This window comes from Amphiura filiformis, chromosome 6 (genome assembly GCF_039555335.1).
Source record: "Amphiura filiformis chromosome 6, Afil_fr2py, whole genome shotgun sequence".
Classification (NCBI taxonomy): domain Eukaryota; kingdom Metazoa; phylum Echinodermata; class Ophiuroidea; order Amphilepidida; family Amphiuridae; genus Amphiura; species Amphiura filiformis.
In genome coordinates, this window is record NC_092633.1 from 62,423,143 (window position 1) to 62,447,425 (window position 24,283).

The 24,283-nt window shown below is 35.5% G+C and overlaps 1 protein-coding gene across 1 annotated transcript in view; it reads left to right on the top strand.

The window, feature by feature from the left end:
• Positions 1-2,203: 2,203 nt before the first annotated feature.
• The window catches only part of LOC140154692 (uncharacterized), a 35,006-nt gene continuing 12,926 nt past the window's right edge, over positions 2,204-24,283 (top strand). The window contains exons 1-9 of the mRNA XM_072177259.1: positions 2,204-2,278; positions 10,556-10,670; positions 11,603-11,803; positions 12,614-12,934; positions 13,575-13,799; positions 14,758-14,857; positions 15,556-15,744; positions 16,516-16,713; positions 17,445-17,680. Coding sequence (XP_072033360.1) covers positions 10,587-10,670; positions 11,603-11,803; positions 12,614-12,934; positions 13,575-13,799; positions 14,758-14,857; positions 15,556-15,744; positions 16,516-16,713; positions 17,445-17,680 — 1,554 coding nt within the window. The 5' untranslated portion in view covers positions 2,204-2,278; positions 10,556-10,586. The remainder of the gene's footprint in view (positions 2,279-10,555; positions 10,671-11,602; positions 11,804-12,613; positions 12,935-13,574; positions 13,800-14,757; positions 14,858-15,555; positions 15,745-16,515; positions 16,714-17,444; positions 17,681-24,283) is intronic.

Sequence of the window (24,283 nt, forward strand, 5' to 3'; positions counted from 1 at the left end):
AAATTCTCAGTTTCCTGATGTAACAAATTTTTTTTTTCAATGCTTTGAACTATGCTTGTGTTTAGGTGTCTACATGTATGGGACTTATTTCATAATTTCACCACAAATTGATGAATGGGCCGGTTCCATAAAAGTTATCATCAGTTTCGGGGACCATAATGAGCAACTTCCCACATGAGCGTTTTCAAAATTGTTCATACAAGTATGCAGAGTTTCAGACTTTTAAAAAATGCAATTTTTCCCCAAATTCCCATTGAAATGTATACAAATTTAAGAATTTTGATAACAATTAGACCCTAGAAACCATGAAATTCAGTTAAATGATGGCATGGTTACTAATCTTTTATAAAATAGCAAAGTTCCAGCTGTTGCTAGAGGCATGTACATGTACTACAAAATCATGTGTACCGGTACTCTTATTTAAAAATGCAATTTCATAATAAGAGTTTCAGGGTCTATTTTTGCACATAAATACCACCATTAATTTTTGTCCAAATTTTGACCAATATCTGCAAATTTGAATTATGAACATATCCGGATCTCTGCATCCGATTTTTAAAAAATAAGTGTTTTTAGAAAGCGTTTGGCAAGATCTTAAAAAAATACAAAGGGCTCTGGTAACAACGTTTCTAAGACAGTATTTTTTGTGGGTCATGAGAGCACATCAGACATATCGAATTGCATTCTGAATATGAAGAATGTCCTTCTGATATCAAATAATTTTGATTTTTTTGAAATTCGCGATAAAATACACATTTTATGGCAAATGATTAAAAATTGATATTTTTGATATATACAACATTCCTTGAAGTAGACTCTATAAAAGGGTACGTACTTGTAGCTGGGATGAAAAGCTGACAATAAATTGAAAATTTGACTTATTTGTATTGAAGACATGGATTTTTTTTTCAAAAAAAACACACACAAAAAATAGGTCTTTTGGGAAAAAAATGCATAAATGAAAGGTCAAAATTTTCAATGGATTGTCGGCTTTTCATCCCAGATACATGTATACACTTCAAGTAGATTCATTAGATTTATAAAGTTTACTATGACTATATGAGGACTGTTAAATATTTTTAAAATTATCAAACTTTAATACTTGTTTAAAATGAGCTTGCCTTTATTCAGAGAAGATGTAATAAAGAGGAGGGTCAACGGAATTATATCCTTGAGATAATCCCGTAGGTAATCCTGTCGCATCTATTCATAGTGCTTTATTCTCAAGTAGTTAGACATCCACTTGAAATACCCTATGATGTTATGTGTGTGACCGCCCATGGTTGACCAATTTTCACTTCAGAATTGAAAATATTTCCAATGTTTCTATAGAGAATTTGTTAAAAAGTATGAAACGCGTGTGTTAAGGACCTGATGCTTGGATGGGATACCACATGTTGTGGATAATACAAGAAAGAAATCGAGTGCTGTAAAATTTCCCCCCAAATCCACCGTTTTTTGTAAATATATACATTTCTAAAGAAGAAATTTTAGGATTTTTTAGAGAGGTGCATGATTGTTGATCATTTCTATTTTATTATTTTATGTATTTTCCTGTCATTTCCTGCCAACCTAATACAGATATTCTGATAATTGATAACATTCTTTATCATAAATAATAGAGTCTGAAAGTGGCAACAAGTAGCAAAAATTATAATTTGCCATGGAACTTCAGTCATATTTTATCTGAAATCTGACAAGATGACAGGGTCTGCATGCATGGTGTGTATGGCATGATGACATGCACACACTGACCTATCCTAAAAGCAGTTAGCTGCAACTTGTGTATCACACCATCCCGGGTTCAAACCCTATTGTGGTATTCTATTGTAAAGCAGCTAAATAGGGTGATTCATCATTTACTTTGCGTGAGCGGTCTCACACATATTTTGTTTGAGGATAGCTTGATCAACCTCCTCTTTATTACATCTTCTCTGCTTTATTTTATAAGCTTACCTTTTCAGGCTTTTCCCATGTGGCCCTGAGATGTATTAGCCCCGGCTACCCTAAACACTAAAGTGAGCAACTAGTATACCTCGACATGAAGTTTAATAATATCATTACATCAAACGTTATAATTAAATAGCTTACAATACTACAAAATAAATGTAAAGTACACGTCGCAAACTTTCACACTTTGCTGATACGAGAATCAATTTGTTGACATCCGTTGACCTTTGACCTGTACATGTACGACAATATACTGTACGGCGCTTGTTTTGAATGGAAACTGATCACGAAAGGACGGAAAGCTTAACGTTATTTTACCGATTAAACCGTAAGCTCTCAATCTTCATTTTCATAAGTTTGATTCTTGAAATATTCGTTCATGTTATGGATTTGCAAGTTATTCGAAGAAATATTCTACATGGCTGTAAAACCTGCTCTAAAATCTAGCAAATGGGTAAACATTGATAAAACATTTAAAACTCAAACTGCACTTGTAGTACAAGTCTGGGCCAGACCTGGTCTAAAGTTTAATTTGTATTACTTCCGTGGTCCATGTACGCGCTGGTGAATTGCGATCGCGTAAAAGTGACAAGGTCGCCTACTACGCGCCGAACAGACAACCAATGGGTCAACCGACTTGTTGTCAAGTGCGTTAAAATCAGCGTGATTGCTTATCTTTTCTCTGTGTACGCTCGTGAACGCTTGGCGCACAGCTCGGACCACGGAAGTAATAAAAAAAATAACTTTAATTCTGCATAAAACTGGGCCACGTTATTTCTGGCCACGCGTTTTGAACTCGCCACCCAAAAATGGTGGTGTTCTTACGCTTTTCCAAATCGAGACTCGTTCAAATTGTTTTATCTCTGCTTAAACAAAAGGTATTGAAGTGCGTTTGGTGTCATTTTGTAGCTATATAAGTGCCCTAACAGACCTCCAAAGGAGAATTGTTTATCAGCTAAGATAGTGGAGTTAAGAGTTGTTTGAGTTCAGAATGACCGAGGTGGTGGATGAGGCGGTGGCGGATGAGGCGGTGGCGGTATGTGCAAAGTCTATGGGAAATAAAGATTTTGTGTGTGTGCGTTGAATCAACTGATCATATCTTTGCATCGATATGGGCTACAGACATGGTTAAGAGCCCTTTTGAAAGATTATTAATTCTGCTAATTGTTTTTAATCATTTTTAACTCTTTATGATTGATTTAGTCTATAAAATGCAAACTTTTATGTACAAAACTACCCGTTTTCATATTAAACACTAGTAAGCAATGCGGATGTCTTCAAAATCTAAAAGTTGCTGTAAATTTTTAATTACTTATCCTATCATAGTCAAAGTTTACATTTTCTGAGAGGAAATTTGATGAGGAATCTAAATATGGACTTACTTTTTTTTGTATGGGTTAGGGGTAAAATGTTTCAGTTCAAAATATGTTGAATTGTAAAAAATTTGAACATATTTTGGGACACCCTGTATTTCGCGTCTACCAAACAGCTGTGATTTTTTTTCTTCCAGAGTCAGTAGGCTCCCCCTAACCTCTAACCAAATCAATGTTGTTTACTTTCAGTTTATAACTGCAAGTTAGTAATAAGCAATGCATTAAATGACCCATTTTTTATTTGGATTTTTTTTATTCCACCCTGTATAACTTCAAGGTCACCCTGTACAGTGAGTTGAAATGTGTATATTTAAATTGCTTTTGCCTTCAGCTTTCCAAAAATGTATACTTTTGCTAGTTTAGGGTTGATAGTTGTGGAGATATTCTAATTTGAAACTTGATTGGTGTAAAAATTCATAATATTTGTGATGTAACGCTAAGGGTGGCGAGTTCAAAACATGTGGCCTTCTATAGATCTGCTGCGCATTCAAATTGCATTTTTGTATTGCAATTGCATCGTAATTTCATTTGTGTCCATGCTAATTTTGCTCGAGAAACACTAGCCACGAATGCTCGAGGCATTCGTGGCTAGTGTTTCTCGAGCAATGCTAATTATGTTTGTCATGAACTTACTCACATGTTTTCAAGCAAATTCGCCGATTCTCTTGGTCGGGCTGACGTCACAAAGGGGAAATAGCCTTGTAAAACCAGTGTGCGCATGTTCAGTTCCCCTTTCTCGAGCTGGTTGCTATGCGCGCGCTAGTGCAAAGGGGACGAACTGGACAATGTTCCCGGATGTCGGACCGAGTGAATAATAGGTGATCAAAAGCGATCGGAATGTTACAAAACAAAAGTACAGATCGCATTCAGCTTACTTCATATGAGATGATCTTTGGAAAAATACGGCGTAATTGATGGTGCTTGCGGAATGCCATGCAGTAAAATGTTAAAACGTTACGGCAGGGTCAGTCCATGTCAAATCAACCAGGGGTCCCCAGGGCCCAGGTGACCCTCTCTGGAACTTATTTTTTACCTCATAATTTCCCAGGCCGCGACAAATCGCCTGTCCGATAGCCCGGGGCAATCAAAATTTTTATCGGGCAATTAAAACTCTGAAGAGCTGTGCCCGATCGGGCAAGACTAAATTCAAAACCAATTAAATCTTGATGATGCAAAACAGAGTACAAGTATTTCTGTCAAACTTGGCGTGTTCAAAGAAATAAAAAAACAGTCAAAATAAAGTAGAACACATATATTATGACGTTTTATAGTCCATTTCATGAATACTCATTTGTGTATCAACTTAACCGAGAAAAGTATCAGATTTCCGTAAGAATGAAACTGCCAAACTCGGCACACTTAATAGTAGGCATGTCCACTAAAAATTGAAGTACCGGTACTTTTAAATTGATTCAGACCTAACTTATTGGCTGGGAATTGATGAAAGAAACATTTTGGCGTTTAAATAATCTTAATCGGACGTTTCATTCCAGAGATATGGCCTTTTTGAGTGTTACGGTTTTATATAGGGCTGCTAGAACATGTTAAAAAGTTAAAGTCCAAAAAGGATTACTAACAGAAAGTGCAATTTTAAGGTACTTTTTCTTAATGTATTTATTAACTAGCGTTATCTGGAACATTATATTTGCTTATAACAACATGAAAATAAGATCATCCTGAAAATTTAATCGATTTTGTTGACATACAACAAAAAAATATAAGACCTCAAAACCCATGGTTTGTTTGGTGAAACCGCAAGCATGATCATAGATGGCCGCCATGGAAAATATCTCCATAGAGGAGATGAACAATAAGTGCATTATTTCAAATGAATGGCGGTAGTCTTAAACATTGTTCAATCTTTTACGGTCAGCACATTTTATCTTCAAAAATTATTATATTTCATCATGGCATAAGTTTGGTAATATTAATCACTACCAATTTTGAGAAATTTGCTCCAACTCAAAGGTTATCTTTAATACATTGAGCAATACACTGTGTGTGCATGGAAGCCATGATGGATAGCATATGAAATGGACATGGTAGTGAGAAGTGCATGATTTGAGATGGGCATGGTAGGCTTAAACATTCTTAAATTTCTTAACATCCTGTACATTTTGTCTTCAAAAATAGTTACATTTTATGACTATGTAAGTTTGCTTGTCTGATTCACTCCAAATTCGGAAATAATTGCGTTTGAACACCTGATGCACGGAATGGTGTCACTTCAACCTGTTGTAGTTCTCATCTCATTAAATTTTTCATTTTAAAAAGTTGATCTCTGCATGGAGGAAGGTCCTCTCTATTTACTGACCAATCAGGAAAAAGTTTGGTTAATGTTTTCCGGTGGAATCAGGAATTTCTTGAAACACCCTGATATAGGCCTACATTTGGATCAAAAACAAGTATGTACGCCATTTAACAGGCCTGGGATTTCTTGTATCGATCAGTTTCTCCATAGACAATACGTGTGTGAGTGCACGCACAGTCCGCACACAGTAAATGAAAAATCGTTCTAGTGGAAACTGTATGGACAGTGGGCATCCCTATTAATAGGGCATTTTGTGATCCACAGCCTCATCCCCCACTTTTCTCAAAAAAAGTTGAGATATTTATACCACTGGATACCTCTGGCTACATAATGTTTATGTACCAAATATTTCTTGCAGATTAATTTGTTTAGCAAAAATATCATTTTTCACCACAGTGATCCATTTTACACAAAAGAGATTATTTTATTTTAAATCTAATATTCTAAACTATCACTGTATGATAACTTCTACATCAATGATAAAGTACCGTACCAGAACTTTTTTGCCTTCATCCTCAAGTTTCTGGTGTTCAAATTTCAATTTTTTGTACATGGAGATTACACTGTTAAACCATTTACTGTGGTCGTAACTTTTTAGTTGAAGGGAGCCCTCTATAAATAAGCAATGTGGACATCATGTCTACCTTATATAGCAAGGGTGGTCTAAAAGTCAGGATCGCTATTTGAAGGTACCGTACTAGCGAACGAATCCGACCATGCCAACACACTTGTGATTGGTTAGTATTCTCCAAGGTCCCGGTCGTGCGTTTGTGTTGTATTTTGAAATACCCACTAAGGCCGGTGTCAATAATGTCAAAATATTTTTTGAAAATAAAAAAAAAAAAAAGAATTTTTTAAAATTGAAATTCCCAGTATACTATAGGCATGCAAGACTTCAGTCTTTATCATAAACATAATGACATCTACTGACCTGAAGTCTTGCAGCGGCAGGCCTAGAAATCTGTGGCAGTGCGGGCAAATTTAGATTCTCGCAAGAGAATACCATAACTATTTGCCATTTTGGGGGTTCCATTGCTAAGAAATAAATAGTCAAACCGGGAGTCAAACTTAGTACATATTTTCGTCTTTCTGTAAACTGCCAATATATTATGTGAATCCATATTTGCCCGGTTGTTGTTTTACAAGAATCTTTCCATGAATGGATTCGCGTCGGATTTCTGAGCATGAGTAGAATAGGGATGCACTATACGTTTAAGAAATCCAAAGTTAAGGTGGTTATGGAGGCATTATAAAAGTGCTCTAAACATGTTTTAAACAGATTAATTGAGTAGAGCAAAGTACACTGATCAATATGCCTTTTGTTTGGAGTCAATCGGACATACGGTTTTCAAAATATATCAATTTATATTTTCTTTGTATCTTATTGTTTTTATCAATAATCAATCAAGTTAAGGGCTGGGGTATGAACGTTTGGACAGTATTTATTGTGGGACATTAGAGCACATCAGACATATCGAACTGCATTCTGAATACGAAGAATGTCATTCTGATATCAAATAATTTTGATTTTTGAAATTGCAATTTAATACACATTTTATGGCAAATCATTAAAAATTGATATTTTTGATATTTAACAGTACTTGAAGTAAACTTTATAAATCTGATGATTTATACTTAAAGTGTATGTAGGTGGGATGAAAAGCCGACGATCAATTGAACATTTTGACCTTTCGTATTGAAGATATGGATTTTTCCCCAAAACACCAAAAAAATTAGGTCTTTTGGGAAAAAATCCATATCTTCAATATGAAAGGTCAAAATTTTCAATTGACCGTCGGCTTTTTCCTCCCTGCTACATACACTTTAAGAATATGTCATTAGATTTATATAATTTACCGAGGACTGTTATATATTAAAAATTTGAAAAATATCAATTTTTATAATTTGTCATAAAATTTGTATTATATTGTGATTTTCAAAAATGAAAATTATTTGATATCAGAAAGACATGCTTCAGTATTCAGAATGCAATTCGATAGGTCTGAGGTGCTCTCATGTCCCACAAAAATACTGTCGAAACATAATAAACGCTCATTTTAGATCCTTAATGAGCTAAAATGACTGGAGAAGCTCATTTACATATATTTTTGCCAATATTTTGCTAAAATCCATGCATAAATGTTCAGGTACTTTTATTTTGCATAATTTTGCCTGAAACTTGGTCAAGTGTTTCCAATATGTTGAATGTATTATATAGTGAAGCCGCCCTAATTTGCATATTTGCATAATTAATTAGCATTTATGCAAATTAGCTCATTAATTATGCAAATATGCAAATTAGAGGCTGCTTCACTATATAATACATTAGAACATATTAGAAACACTTTGACCAAGTTTCAGGGCAAAAGTATGCAAAATAAAAGTACCCTGAACATTAAATGCGTTGATTTTAGCAAAATATTGGCAAAAATTACATATTAATGAGCCTTTCCAGTCCTTTTAGCTCATTAACTATATTGATTATTGACAAAAACAATAGGATACAAAGAAAATATAAATTGATATATTTTGAAAACCGTATGTCCGATTGACTCCAAACAAAAGGCATATTGATCAGTTAATCTATTTAAAACATGCTCAAAGCATTTTCTAATTTCTAGAAAATGCATCCAATACCACCTTAAAGCATCAAGAAATATACCTTGTCAGTTTACCTCAGATATGTTGAAGACCTTCTCTACACAGTGTAGAAACATCACAAAGAGAGTGCAGTATGTGCTGCTCAATATGATAAATCCAAATCATGAAAACAAAGAAAATTTGCAGAGCAATATTTTGACCACTTTTGCACAAAGTAAATTACTCCCATGAAGATTGCAGGTTTTGCCAAACTCTTCTCAAAAAACTTAAAAGATGCCCACAAGTTTGTCTTGGGCGGTCCATTGAATTGGGAAATGTGCATTCAATCCCCAGGGTTCGCCATAACTCTTTTTTTTTTTTGCACAGCAAAAATTGCTATTTTTTTTTGCATCCAATATTAATTACTTGAATGTTTATGGAGTCAATGTACATTGACTAATGAGACTAATGAGTTAAAATGGAATGTCAAATTAAACAGCTGCAAAAAAGATGTTTTATCATGTGTGTTTTAATTGCACAAGTGACATTACCGTAACCACTCTGGTACATGTATAAGCCCATCCCCCTAGATGGCAGATTTCACTTCAAAAATGGGGGTGGGCTTATAACCAGGGAGGGGCTAGTACCGTACTGAATTTAAAAATAAGAACAATCATCCCCATTTGTATGCCCGATGTACCAGTAACATTTCAGGGTGGCCAAACTTGTACGAGCCTTGTGCTCTTTTTTGGTCATCCCTCCATTGTAATACCGTTTGTCTTGATAAAAATGATTCAATTGGTAAATAAAACTGAAACTGAAACTGAGTAATTTCGCTCATCTATGTCAATGTTTTTTAATTATAAGTATGGAATGTTAATTATGAACTGAGATTTTTTTCATATTTGTTCATAAATGTGAGAGAAAAGCCGAAGGTGGGCTTATACCTGCGTGGTCATAACCTCATTAATATACATGTACGCAGCAAGTGCGATCCAATCACAGATAATAACTTTTAAATACGCGGACGCAAAGTAGGTCATTGAAAAAGTATAATGACCACGTCTCGTGACTTAGCTTAAAGTACGCTCTACAATGACTGCGTTACGTGACGTGTTACGCATTCGAACAATTTACATGGACGCTGGCCGTCGTATTTGGACATCGCATGATTGCGCGCTAGTGTGATTGGTCGCTGGCAGTATTTACTTAAATGGGCTATTCGATTTTTTACAGGGAATACAACAGATAAAGTTAAAATTGTGTTTGTTTGGTTTTTCAAAAAAAGAAGAAAATGTGTCGTAAATTGAATTAAAAAAAGTGAAAAGGGACGGTTATGAATGAGGTTAATGACTTTGCATCAGTTATTTTTCGGGTATTGTGAAATATCTAAACATTTTCAATTTCATTTCATTTATTTCTATTTTTATTTTGTTTCTTTAAAATAAAATAGAATAAAATCATACAATGAATAAAATTGTCAAGAAAAAAGGAAAAAAATCTCTAGAAGTTTACTATTCATTGTTTACTTTCAATGAACAAGTTCAGTCAATATAGTCACGCCCACTCTTAGAATAATGTGCTCTTATACGCCCCTCGGGATATTCCTCGGTTCCAAAGCACAATGTTTAGATATTTCACAATACCCTCAAAACAACTGATGCGCAGTCATTAACCTCTAAATATCAATCAAGAGAGTCATGAAAATAGCTTAGAATAATGTGCTCTTATACAGTCATTTCATTTCATTTCATTTCATTTCATTTCATTTCATTTCATTTCAATTTCAATTTCAATTTCAATTTCAATTTCAATTTCAATTTCAATTTCAATTTCAATTTCAATTTCAATTTCAATTTCAATTTCAATTCATTTCATTTCATTTCAAATTTCATTTCATTTATTTCTATTTTTATTTTGTTTCTTTAAAATAAAATAGAATAAAATCAGACAATGAATAAAATTGTCAAGAAAAAAGGAAAAAAAATCTCTAGAAGTTTACTATTCATTGTTTACTTTCAATGAACAAGTTCAGTCAATATAGTCACGCCCACTCTTTCCTTATAGGGAGCATGACGTCATCATTTTTGGATGTCACATTTTTTCACTACACATAGCTAAGACAGCAGTGACTTTCTTAGGTCACTGACATTGACTGACATGACTGATTGAAAGTTTTAAGCTTACTCACATGATATGGCATGGAAATTTTTGCATTTTTGTTCATTTATCATTGAAAAATTGGGGAGAGGGGCATTTATTTGGGGGGGGGGCATTTATTACAGACAATATGGTATATACTCCGGGTTATACTGTAATATCAACTTTTTCAATTTTTCAGATGACAAGTTCAGGAAATTACACCTTTCATTATGAGTTTTCGACTAAGCCCTAATGAAGAAGCTGCTGTGTTGCGTCAAGAACGGGATCGTAGACGCAAATTACGTATTCAGCAGGTAAGTAGCTACTGTAGTTTCATCACTGGAGGACTGTGGTCAATCTATCCTATGATCTTGAGGTTTATGTTGAAACGAACATTGAGAAGTCCCACAAACTTAAGGTAGACAGATATGCTTCCCTGGTAGGCGACATTGCTGACATTGGCTACAACTGCAGTTCTGTGGGCCCATGCAACTGATATCCCACAATTCCATGATTTTTCAGTTAAAATCATGGACGTGTATAGTAGCACTATCTATTTTTGTTATAAAAAAAACCCAACAGCCTAGATAACCAAACTTTTTATTTATAGAGGACAGTATTATTTATTTCACATAGGTTGATGCACTGAGGAAAATCACATCAAATACAAAGATCTAATGAATGACACCTCCAAAATGGCTCTCGCATCTTCTTTTACCATCTTTCAGGCAAGGCATGAAAAAGAGTGGAATGTCAATATTATCCTCAGATAGATTAGCAGGGTGACAAACATGTCTGTCGCCTGTTGCTTTGTTGCTTCAATGTGTATTATTAACCATTTTTAACTACACATGTATAATTTTTTTTATATATTCCCAGCAATTGTACCATTATAATGGATAAGTTTTCTATGAAAACTTATTTACATTAAAAATAGCTGGGGGTTATTCTACTTTTAAAAGTTGGTCAACTAGAAACTGCACCCACTGGGCCATTCCTGATTTGTGAGTTTAGGGTCAATAATGATGCCAGCATATTACTGGTAACAGTTGTTTGATTTAGATGTTCTAGGTGACAATCTTGTATTAATGCTCAATTGCATATGGACATGCTGCATCACATGTATTAAATGATGTACATAACATGAAATTCGCTGAGTATGCTAAACCTAATGGAACAAAATATTTTGTTATATCAATTATATATTGTAGAGATTCCTTTCTTCTATTGTTATTGTTAATGATAGGTCCGTGAGCAAGAGAGACAATTTGCACGTAAAGTGAGACATGATGTCCGTCAAAGGAAATCGGTGGAGCTGAAGGTGTTGTCAGAGCAGCTAGAGGACAATTGGGTGAAAGAAAAAAATGAAAAGACACAAGTGCTGAGACAAATATTTGAGAAGAATTTGGAGCATATTGGAGAAGGCCACAGGGCAGCAGCCAATCAGGTAGGATAAATGGATTCAGTGTTCAAAATAAGGCAAGCCGTCAAGCCAAAAGTCTGTGAAAATAACTGTGAGCCCGTCAATACGATGCCCAGGGCATGTCATACAAACTCTGACTTCAACATTGATCCGTGATATTACCTGTTGGTGGTTTCTGAATTTGAAGTCTTTCCAGGTGTTATGTAACATCAAAACTTAGTATTTGAGTTCAGGTGCATGAAAATTGATGAGGGCCATAGATTTAAAAGTTCAAACCCAAGGACCTGACTGAATGACCCAAAATGTTTTTGGCTTATTTTGAACACTAATTGTAATTTGTATTGCTATTTATAAAAAACATGTGGTAGATGCATATATGTTTTGGTCTTGAGCATAAAATTGCCAAGGTACATGCTTGTGTCTTATAAATACTCACAAAAAAAGAAAATATGCACTTTTTGCAGAGATCATGATTCTTAACCCAATTAAAAGCGATGCAATTTACATGCAGGGCAGACAATTTGGCTGTAGTATGATTGATATGGCAGGGTATGGATAAAGGGCAGGAACATGGGAACAAAAATTAATTTGGATAAATTATAAAACCAAAAACTTACTTCAATTGTTACAAAAATTGCTGTATTAGTCATTTGTTTTTGATTGAATAAAATTTTGTGTGATTTGAAAAGCTACAATGTCTATCACAGGAAAGAAATTATTTTATTTTTAACTATTACTGAATATCATTCTCATACTTGGGATCTGCTACTTTAGCCACACTGCCCAAAAATTATAATATGTCTTTAGTCAAGTTAACCTCTCCTTACTTTGCAGGAGCCACAAGATGGCAAAAGAGCAGCTGTGGCAGTACTCAACAAGAAAGCAGCTCAACGCAGACATAACGTAGCACTAGACAAATTCCGAGATGAACAAGATGAACGGAATCAAAAGAAGTATGCCCACATCTTGTCTCGTCTCACAGCGCTAGAGATAGAGAAGGCTAGAGCAGCTAAGATAGCAAGTCTACCATTACCAGCTAAGGAGCACACAGATGAGGTGAAACCAACCCAGCCAGTCAAATGTGTACAGGATTTCTCTACTACTCACTATCATGTTCCTATAGAGTATGTGGAGAAAGCTGAGCCTCATGAGCAGGTTTGTATTTGTTTGTTTGGTTAACTGATATGTGACCACCCACCACAGATGGGCTGTGTGTTCTGCATTCTACCTTTATTGGATATTGAAAGGGTAAATTCTCCTTTCCATGCTATATTACATATCCCTATTGCTTGTTTGCAAGTTTGTAAAAAATCAAATAATGGGATGGAAAATCCTTTCTTTTCTATTGTTTTTTGAAAGGTTTAATGAACCATATCTCAAAACTAGATCTTCTGACATTTCAGCCCATTTGTATTGGAAGTCACATAATAGTCAAAAATAGATATAAAGGGACATGCAGTGATATTATGGCCAAAAAGTATTGCTTGTCTGCTGCAAGAATTGATCAATGAACAATAAAGGTGCATTTTGATATTTTTTAATATTTTAAGAAATAAGTGTTTTAAAAAACACTTATTTCTTTGCATACATGTCTGATCCAAATTTGTCTGCCTTACTTACACAGAGTTTGTCCCATGGGACAGGAAATTAAGCAAGTTCTGAGATATGTTCCTTTTAACACAAAAACATTGTTTTTATCTAATTTCTTGAAAGTAAAGATTGTGGTCTCAGTCTCAGATTTGCAGTCAATAGCAGTATTCCTTTCTTATTATTACTATATCCCATTTTATTCCAGGGAGATGCTAAAGCTGCAGCCATAGAGGAAGGACAGAGGCTAGAAGAAGAGCACCGGGAAACTGTGAGAGAATCCAAAGAGCGTAAAGAAAAGGCTATTCTGCGACATAAACATGCTCACAAGAGGGCGCTGTTAGAACAAGACATGGGTCGTCTAATGGAGGAACTAGGCCAGATGGAGCAAGCAGATAGACGTAGGAGGCAAGCTGTTGTTGCCAAAATACCGGTAGGTATCTGAGGGGTTATATTCAAATGTAATAGGGACTGGCACATAAGGACCTGCCCACTTGCAGTGACAGGTGATGTTGTTGTCAGGTGAGTGACATTTCAAAGTGTGAGTAATGTCAAGCTGGAAATATGAGTATTCGAGTGGGTAACAATAATTGAATGACTGGCTCAACCAGGTAGTGTAAGTGTAAGAAAAATAGCCTTGGATGTGCCACCATGATTTTGGATGTTCAGAGATATATTCCTGATGGGGGAGGGCGTGGGAGCCAGAATGTCAAATTTATTTCTACCAATTGAGCTTTAACTTTTTAACCCACATATCCCAATAAGGAAATGTGAACACTGATTCTAATTCAGTAGGTGCGTCTTGTCAAGAATACATGCAATTTGATTGGTTTTCACCTATACATTATGACACGATAGTGGATAGTCATATAAGACACCACCAACACCAAATGGCGGTACGCTTGTAGATCTTCAATGATCACGCGATAAAGTAACTTTATTTTTTCTGGAAAAAAGGCAGTTTTACTTGTAAAAATTATACTAAACTGAATGAGAATAAAAGATAGGATTAAAGTCATATCAAAAGGGTCAGGGGTCAGCAGAACATGTGTTCTTCTTTCTCTATGCTTGAACAGCAATAGTTGATTGTAGCAAGTGGTTGTAATTAACATCCAAGCCTTCAATTTGGTGTCAAGCTGATACCAGAACTTAACATGCATTTCATCTCTGTTGAAATTAGACTAAACTTATACTTTGGTTCCATTATTGTAGGGTTTATAAATGGATTGAACAATAGTGGCTGGCTCTAAGGAAAGAAAAGTGTTGGGGAGGATTTTTGCCTCTTTATATGGCTGTGCATTTCATCTTGCTTAAATTTTATACTTTTTATGGAAATTAGATTACATCTTTAAAATCAATGACAAGTGGCATTTTTTCTTTGTGTTGTACAGCATCAAGTTTTCCAGCCACCACACAGACGATTAGAAGAACGTGAAGAAAATCAGTTGAATCTTGAGCAAGCCTTTGAAGATATGTACATGGCTAATACAGGTATGGAATGACTCTAATCTGGGCCATATTTCAAGATATTTACACTGTAATGTAGTTAAATTCTAAGGTACCCCAAAAATGTTTTGGTTGTTCTCCACCAACTGCATCATCTTGAAAATCTTAATAAATTTTTGTTTGGTCAGATTTTTAGCAGCCTGAATTATAACAAAAAGTTTTTAACATTTTTAAATTATAAAAATATAAAATATAGATTTTTAAACATATAACATGTGATACAGTAGAGAAATATCCCAATTCACACCTATATTGTATTCAGTCTTTTTAGGCCTTTTCATATTGGTTATGATCTTTAAAAATAATCCAACTGACTGACCCTTCATTGTGAAGATACATTGGCCTATAGGAGTAGTACCAACAAGATTGTGTGCGTATCTACTGAGGTGCACATATTATGAAAAGAAATTTGTATAGCCTACTAAAACTTCTTCAATTTGTGGATCCTGAGTTTCTTTACTGGAAGTTAGCTTGACCGAAATTCCTTTCTACAACACAATATGTGTGTACTAACAGCACCTCTGTTAGCACTCCACAAACGCTACCAGCAGAACATACAGTGCGCTATTACAAGGTATTTTTGATCAAACAGACTTCCAGTAGAGAATCCTAGGATCCACATATTGAAACTGTTTTGTATCATAGGACTTTAACTCTAACTTGCATACTTTTCATTCCACCAGAGTTTACAGGTGATTTAACCCTTGCCCTTGAGCCAAGAGTGCCACAATGTGATGCTGACTTAGATCTGACCACAGAGTCCTCTCCAGATGATGCAGGTGTAACTTTACAACCACCTGCTGCTGCCTTCCCACATGGTAGTGATGCACCAGGCCACCAAGGGAAAGTGGCCAAACCATTAAGTAGATCAGGTATGCTTACACCAGCTATCAGGCCCAGGAATATACACCATATTTTTCATGAGACAACATTTCCTGCAAATTTTCTTGCATTTCTTCATTTGAAATAGTAAATTTTCCCATCAAATAGCAATGTTTCCTTGGGAAAGAAATTCACAGATTTCCCACTTTTTCCAACCTTTAAAATATGGCCAAGTTGAATAACTGGTGTGTGTTGACCAGTATGGTCTGAAATACAACAAGTACCTCTACCTCGACTGCTCAGTGCCAGAAGTGGGTAAGTGCCATGAACATTTGGCAATTTATACACAGTATATTGTATTCATCTACACAAGGCAGATACACATGGCAGCTATTGCACTTACCCACTTCTGGCACTGAACAGTCACCTTGTGCTGGGAGCACTGCATCTATGTGTTGTCCAGATGTTTGCCCAAGTAGCTAAACATGTTGTTTCAGCCCATGCATATTTATGCAATATTAATCAAGATTATGTTCTAGTCAATTTGTAAGAGAAAATCAGAATATGCCCCTTTCAAGCACTGTTTTGATGTGAAAATTATGGTGCACATCCTGTTTTTAACTCACATTAAAACTTACACCATCTTGACTGATAACTAGGACTAGGATCAGAATGATCTCAATTGTGTTTCTTTTGAGGTATTTTGAATTGGTAATCTTATTAACGTGACAGAGTACATCCTCAATATTGACCTAAGAAATAACTTAATTGTCTTTGAATTCTTCTCATAAATAGTATATTGCTTACGTTTTTGATTACAGAAACCTTACAAAAGTTGATGAGAAAAATACAAGGTCAGAGAGAGGATTCAAGAGAGAAATCTGTGCAAGATTTGTCCACTGCCCATGTGGCAGGTGTCCCGTCACAGTCCCATGTGGCAGATGTCCCATCACAGTCCCATGTGGCAGGTATCCCAACACAGTCTCAAAGAAACTCTGAGCAACCAACTCATACTCAGGGTAAGTAGCTTATAATTAAGCAGCAATATTTTGTTTTGAACTTTCCTTGACCATGGTATACATCATTCAGTGTATATCACTGCTTTCCAAGGAGGCCTTCACATAATGATACAAGTTAATCAATTACTACCTGGACCTGTTACAGTTACACATTATAGCAATGAAGTAAGATATGTGAATTCATAGAACATAAGATTGAAAAGTTGAATTAATGTGGCAGTGGGTAATAGTTCCACAACTGTGCTGCTCTTACATGAAAAACATGAAAAATCAAGGAATGATTTGTACTAATATGATCATGTATGGTATACAAAAGTAAACTGAGATGAAGATATGATGGAGCAATCTGTAACCCTATTAGAAAGAAAAAAGAAAAAAAAAGCTCCAAGAAAACAAGGATACGCACCAAAATCTGAATAAATACACACATCATTTATTGATACTAAGACTATTGTTAGGCTTTTACGACTACGCCGAAAAGTAGACCCATGTTAAGAGTGATATAGTTGACCTGTCTGGTCTATATTGTGCATGTTTAAGAAAAAAGACCAAGTATGGGATTTGAACAAATGCTTTGTGATGCTTTTGGGAGATGTCACAAGAAAATTTTAGAAATAAAATATATTGATATTAATCCTCGATGTTATAAACGCTGCCGATTATGAGCTGATCAAACTATAGAAAAAGTATGGATGTGAAATGATAAACACTTGTTCATTACTCACTTGCAGCTGAACCAAGTCAACCCACATTGGATGAAGGCAGCACTGCAACTCTTACATCAAGCGAGGGCAGCACAGTAGCCAAGACTAGTGAACTGTCAGAGCATCCTATACTAAGTGATATAGATAATGGTAAAGCAAGCCAAGAACTGACTGATGAGACTATGTCAGAGCCTATAATAACAGGCAGTCCATCCATTATGCATCCTATGGAACGTGCCGCTAAATTACGATCATCATCCCAGGTAAATAACAATACTGTAAACATTCACCTAATGGCGCTATGGGCTCCCTTGACATAACTGTAATTTTAGGCACAAACTAAAGTGCCTCCATAAAAATCCCACCAGCAAATAAGGGCACATACCCTTAATTCTTGTTGGGATTTTTAGAGGAGGGAGCTCTCTATTTGTACATGAAATTTACCCTAAGGCAAAGGAGCCCCGGTGCACCATTAGGCGAACGTTTAGCAGCATATTGTTGTATAGCAGCATATTGAGATTGAGAAAAATTGAGAATTCAGAAAAGTTTTGCTGTTTGTTTGAATTCAAACATTTATAGTTTCAATCTACATATTAAAATAGTTTCACTGGCTTTTAAAAGGGCATTTCGTGATCCACAGCAAAATCCCCCACTTTCCCAAAAAAAAGTTGAGATTTTTATATCACTAGAAACCTCTGGCTACATGTACATAATGTTTATATACAAAATATTTCTTGCAGATTAATTTGTTTAGCAACTAGAGCGGTTCTCGGGCTTCGCGGTTCTCTGCTTTGGTGGTTTGTTTTGGTACTGAATGGTACATGTGTTTGGGTGATCATTGATGGTGTTTGTGATTGATTGGTTTAGGTTGGGTGATGTATGTTTTGTTTCTGTTCAGAACCTTGTGGGGATTTGGCGAGTCGATGGGTGGGGGGTAATTAGTTAAATGTTTGTAAGAAGGGAAAGTGAGAGGTTAGGCCAAGTAAAAATAAAAATATGTTTCTCGTCCGGGTTTTTAAAAATTATGAGGATGAGGGGCTTTTTATTTTCTATTTTTTATTGGGAAACGATGCTAGATACCTGTATTTGGCACCATATTTTGGGTATTCGGCATACAGATTGATATCTGAGAAAAAGGAGGAGGCCCTTTTTATTTTATTGTTTTGAGAGGTAGGCCACTCTAGTGGTCACAAAACTCTTCTTAACTGATGTATTATGCATAATTTACAAAGCTGTAAAAACAGTTTCAACTTCTGAAACATTTTTTTCAACAAGTTATAACTGAAAGTTTACAAAATAAAAAGAAATTTGAAAAATCTTCAAAAAAGGAGGAGGGCGCGGACGAGAAACATGTATTTTTTTTTATTCAGCCTTAGAGAGTTAAAATGAGGTAGACGGTAGAGGTTTGTAAAGGTTGAAGGGAAAACATAGGAGCATGGACACTTGGCCTGGTTTAATAGTTGTCATGGTTGTTGAATAGAAGTTGAATGTATCGCTAACCAACCAGTGTGAAAACGTTCATGCACTTGCTATTGGAGCCCGGGTCAACCCCCTTGGAATAAGGTCCAACCTGATGTTAAAAAGATCCTGAAGGAAGAGACGGATAACCACTGGAAATCTGTAATTGAGCCCCTCTTGAGCCAGGGGGAGTTTCCGAAACTGCTTGAAACATGTAATTCCGATCTGTCTTGGAAATCCATTATGTTTTCATTACCAAAGGGTGTGCTTAAATTTGCAATCAATGCCTCCATAGATTCCTTGCCATCATTCACCAATTTGAAAAGATGGGGAAAAAGGCTTACGGACAGCTGTTCCCTTTGTCAGGGGAAAGGTACTCTCCTGCACATTTTAAATAATTGCCAAAATATGCTGGACAGGTATCTATGGAGACACAACAACCTCATCCGTATTTTTCTTTCCACATTTCAACAGTCGGAGGCATTTCGTAATTCTCATATTAAAATCTATGCCGATCTGGAAAATTATACCATAGGAGGGGGACCATACCACCCAATATCATTTCCACGCCCCAAAAACCGGACATTGTGTTATACTGGCCTTCTGACAAGCGAGTCATTCTCTTTGAGTTGTCGGTACCATTTGAACCAAACATCAGTAAAGCTCATATCAGTATCGAAGTTACGTAATGTTACTATGCCAACGGGATCACGCGCCTGAGTAAGGAACTACGATCGAAACAATCACCACACAAAGTATATGGTACTCGAAGGATATAAAAATAGCGTGATCCGGTAACCAAGAGAATTACGTAACCACTTCGATTTCCGACATCACTAACGCCGGGTACTGTTGCTCACTTGTTGCTGTTGAAGTAGGCTCAAGAGGCTTCATTGACGCCGACAACAAGAATAGTCTGACTCGTCTGTCAAAAGATCTCAATCTTCCCACAAAGTATTCTGATCTCAAGACCCAGTTGATTAAATCGGCGCTAATGTCATCTTATTCCATTTTCATCGCCAGATATGTAACATCTTGGAATGTAAATGAAATTATTTAACTTTTTCTTCCCGCCATGAGTATTTCCAACTTTGTTTATTTATTTAAATGTTTGTATTTTTGTCCTGCCTTGCCTGCAACCGGAATGGGTTGCAGTAGATCTGGGCTTTATATGTGTTTTTCTTTATGTTGAATAAAGATGATTTATATATATATGTTTGTTGATGAATGAGACCGATTTGACCGAATTAATTACACGCCTGTCTGCAGTGGATACTTTGAAGGAAGTGACGGCCCGGTTGCCAAAAGATTTCAGCCCGAATTGCGGGTCAAATAATCGAAAAAGTCGCCCAATTTTTCTCTTTACCATTGGTTTCTATGGGACATGAAATGATCGAAGTCGCGGGAGCCAATGTTGAAAAGTCGCCAATTTTTTTCTTAACCATTGGTTTCTATGGGACAGGAAATTGTCAAAAGTCGCATGGGAAAATCTTTTCAAAAGTCGCCCAATTGGGCTACCAAATCGCTGGTTTGGCAATCCTCACTCACTGACGGGCGCATGTCACGCTTTCTTTGGCGTGGTGTAAACAAAAACATGGAATATAGCATAGGCGTGCGCAACATCATTTAAATTAATTATTATTTACCGATACAACATTGTAGGCGTTTCAATGTACAAAAACTTGTGTCATAGCGTTACGTAATCGCTACCATCATCATCAATTCGCTCAACACGATGAGTCATTCATCAAGTCAAGTACCAATTTCCTTGATGTGTTTATTATACAGGTTTGGGCAAAATCAATTTTTCTTTTATAATATCCCGTGGACGGCAATGCACAAAACGTATTACGCCATAATATAAATAAGGCTAAATAAAAATAAAATGATGTTTCCGGTAACATGCTCTGAAAAAATTGGGACGGAAGGAAGGAAAAAAAAATATTTACACATACTGAAATTTCGACCCAATTTAACACTTGAAGGCTAGCCAATAGAAAAACAGTATGACTCGGGGTCTCATTCGCAAAAGCTCTTCTCATACTACACAAGTGTGTCGTACTGTCCAATATCATTTACCTACTCTCTGTCATTCACTGTTCTTGTCTATATATAAAAGCTTTTTCTGTTTGTGCAATTATAGAAAACTCCTACATACAATTTGGAAATTTATGCAATACAAAACACTAAACAGATAAAATAATATTTTGAAATGACCATAATTAGGGGTAGAAAAAAGTAAGGAGTCCAAACTCCAAATGGACCCTCTTATCTTAAATCCAAAAAATAGGGGTACATAACCAAACTTTTGGGATCCAAAAATAGTCAAATATAATATTAACTTGTAAACAGTTAATGACTTGAATGTGAAATCAATAAGTGTAAATCAAACCAATTTTTTAAGTTTACCTGACTTGGGGATCAAATCTCGACAGAGGTTTCTTGCCAATACAACATTTTACTAATTTGACCTCAGATGACCCCTGGTGACCCCCAAATAACCTTACCAAAATATGGCTCTAAATGGTGACTGTATCCACCAAGTTTCATGCCCATATGACAGTTTTTACTAATATGACCTCTGGTGACCCCAAAATGACCTTCAAAAAATTTGGCTCTAAATGTTGACTGTACTAACCATGTTTCATGCCCATATGACAGTTTTAACTAATTTGACCTCAGATGATCTCTGGTGACCCCAAATGACCTTCAAAAAATTTGGCTCTAAATGTAGACTGTATTAACCAAGTTTCATGCCCATATGACAGTTTTAACGAATTTGACCTCAGATGACCTCTGGTGACCCAAATGATCTTCAAAAAATTTGGCTCAAATGTAAACTGTACTTACCAAGTTTCATGTCCATATGACAGTTTTAACTAATTTGACCTCGGATGACATATGGTGACCCGAAATGACCTTAAAAAATTTGGCTCTAAATGTTCACTGTATTAACCAAGTTTCATGCCCATATAACAGTTTTAACTAATTTGACCTCAAATGACCTCTGGTGACCCGAAATGACCTTAAAAGAATTGGCTCTAAATGTTGACTGTACTAACCAAGTTTCATGTCCATATGACAGTTGTAACTAATTTGACCTCAGATGACCTCTGGTGACCTCAAAATTACCTTCAACAAATTTGGCTCTAAATGTTGACTGTATTAACCAAGTTTCATGCCCATATGACAGTTTAACCTAATTGACCTCAGATGACCTCTGTTGACCCCGAAATGACCTTCAAAAAATGTGGCTCTAAATGTTGACTGTATTAACCAAGTTTCATGCCCATATGACAGTTTAACCTAATTTGACCTCAGATGACCTCTGTTGACCCCGAAAGGACCTTCAAAAATTTGGCTCTAAATGTTGACTGTATTAACCAAGTTTCATGCCCATATGACAGTTTTAACTAATTTGACCTCAGATGACCTCTGGTGACCCAAAATGACCTTCAAAAAATTTGGCTCTAAATGTTGACTGTACTAACCAATTGTCATGCCCATATGTCAGTTTTTAATAATTTGACCTCAGATGACCTCTGGTGACCCCAAAATGACCTTCCAAAATTTTGGCTCTAAATATTGACTGTACCCACCAAGTATCATGCCAATGTGATGTGACAGTTTTTACTAATTTGACCTTTGGTGACCCCGAAATTACCCTCCACAAATTTGGCTCTAAATATTGAATCTACCCTATCAAGTTTCATGCCCATATGATAGTTTTTACTAATTTGACCTCAGATGACCCCTGGATGACCTTGACCCATTAACCAATACAAACTTGTTCTGTCTCGGGTCATGATGAACCCACCCACCAAAAAGTTTGGGTCAAATAATAATTGCCCTTGTAAAACAAACTGGGACATCCCCATACCCCCCATTTAACATGTGCTTAATATCTGTATCATCCAAGTATCCTCATCTTCAATGCAACGTTCACTATTTATCGCTATGGAATTATATTTACATGTTGAAAAAGGTAGGCCTAGGGTTGAGTTTCTTGACGGGATAATATGCAGGCCTGGGCGAGCGGCATGAGAAAATAAATGTTGGTTAATCCTGAAATCTGCCAGGTAGTTTAATTTTTATTATATCGGTGCTGACAAAATGCACAACTTCCTCAACGTTTATAAATTGAAATGAACAGTCTTTTATTCATACTTGATAGGGGTTTATCGTTGAGTGTCTAGGACAAGATTACACAATTTTTCGCCTACATCATTTTTAGCATTTTAACTTTTTATTACTTGCTCTTTTTAATACTGAGCTTTATGGGAATTAGTTCGACAACACAACACCGATTTAATGAGCGTTAGGCCTTTGTCTTATAGTGTTAGGCCTACTATTACCGTTTTATCAAATTTTTGCGGACACAGACAAAATATCCCAGCAAACACAAAACGTTTTCGACATCATTCGCAAAAGGTTATAAAAGGTTGTCAGAAAACGTTTAAATGTCGGGTTATATAAAGGGTATATTAAGAGTATAAAACATTTTCATAACCTTAAAAACATTTTTGATAATCTACTGCTCAGCAAACAAAAATGTTTTACAGAAAACGTTTAAATGTCGGGTTATATAAAGGGTATAAAAACGTTTTAATAACATTCCAAAAACATTCTTGAAAACTTGATACAAAACATTCTAAACAGAATGTTATTTTGGGGTTGAAAAAATATTTTGCGAAAAAATGTTTGCCCAAAATATTTTCAATAACGTTTTAAAACGTTTTCATGACCTTTATATAACCCGACATTTAAATGTTATTAAAAGGTTTTGAAAAAACATTTTAAGAACATTTCTGTGTTTGCTCACTTTGCTGGGTTCAAACATTTTAACATAATGTTATTTAAGTATTGACACAATATTTGGCAAAAATGTTTGTAAAAATAGTTTACAATAACATTTTTTGAAAACATTGAAAAATATTGTTGTATTGTGTTTTCATACAAAACGTTTTAAAACGTTATCATGACCTTTATATAACCCGACATTTTAATGTTATTAAAACGTTTTTAGCTAAACCAAAAGCCAAAATATAACTTATTTAAAACGTTTTTAAAACGTTTTTGTGTTTGCTGGGTAGTTCAATAGTTTTTCAATAGTTATAGGCCTACTTAATATTACGAGTCCTGCTGCACGCTGTTTTCATAAATAAAATAGTTGTGCATAGGCCTAGGCCTATATCGCGATAAATATTATCTATCAATTCAACTGTATTTCTTTAATCATTGAATGGCAGAAAGTCGGGGAAAATAAAATAATGTGATTTCCAACAACTTCATATCAGAATTTCGACACGGACGACTCTTGAAAATTTTTATTTTTTTCCAAAAGTGGCATAAATTATTTCATGTCAGAATTTTCGACAGACGACTCTTGAAAATTTTTATTTTTTCCA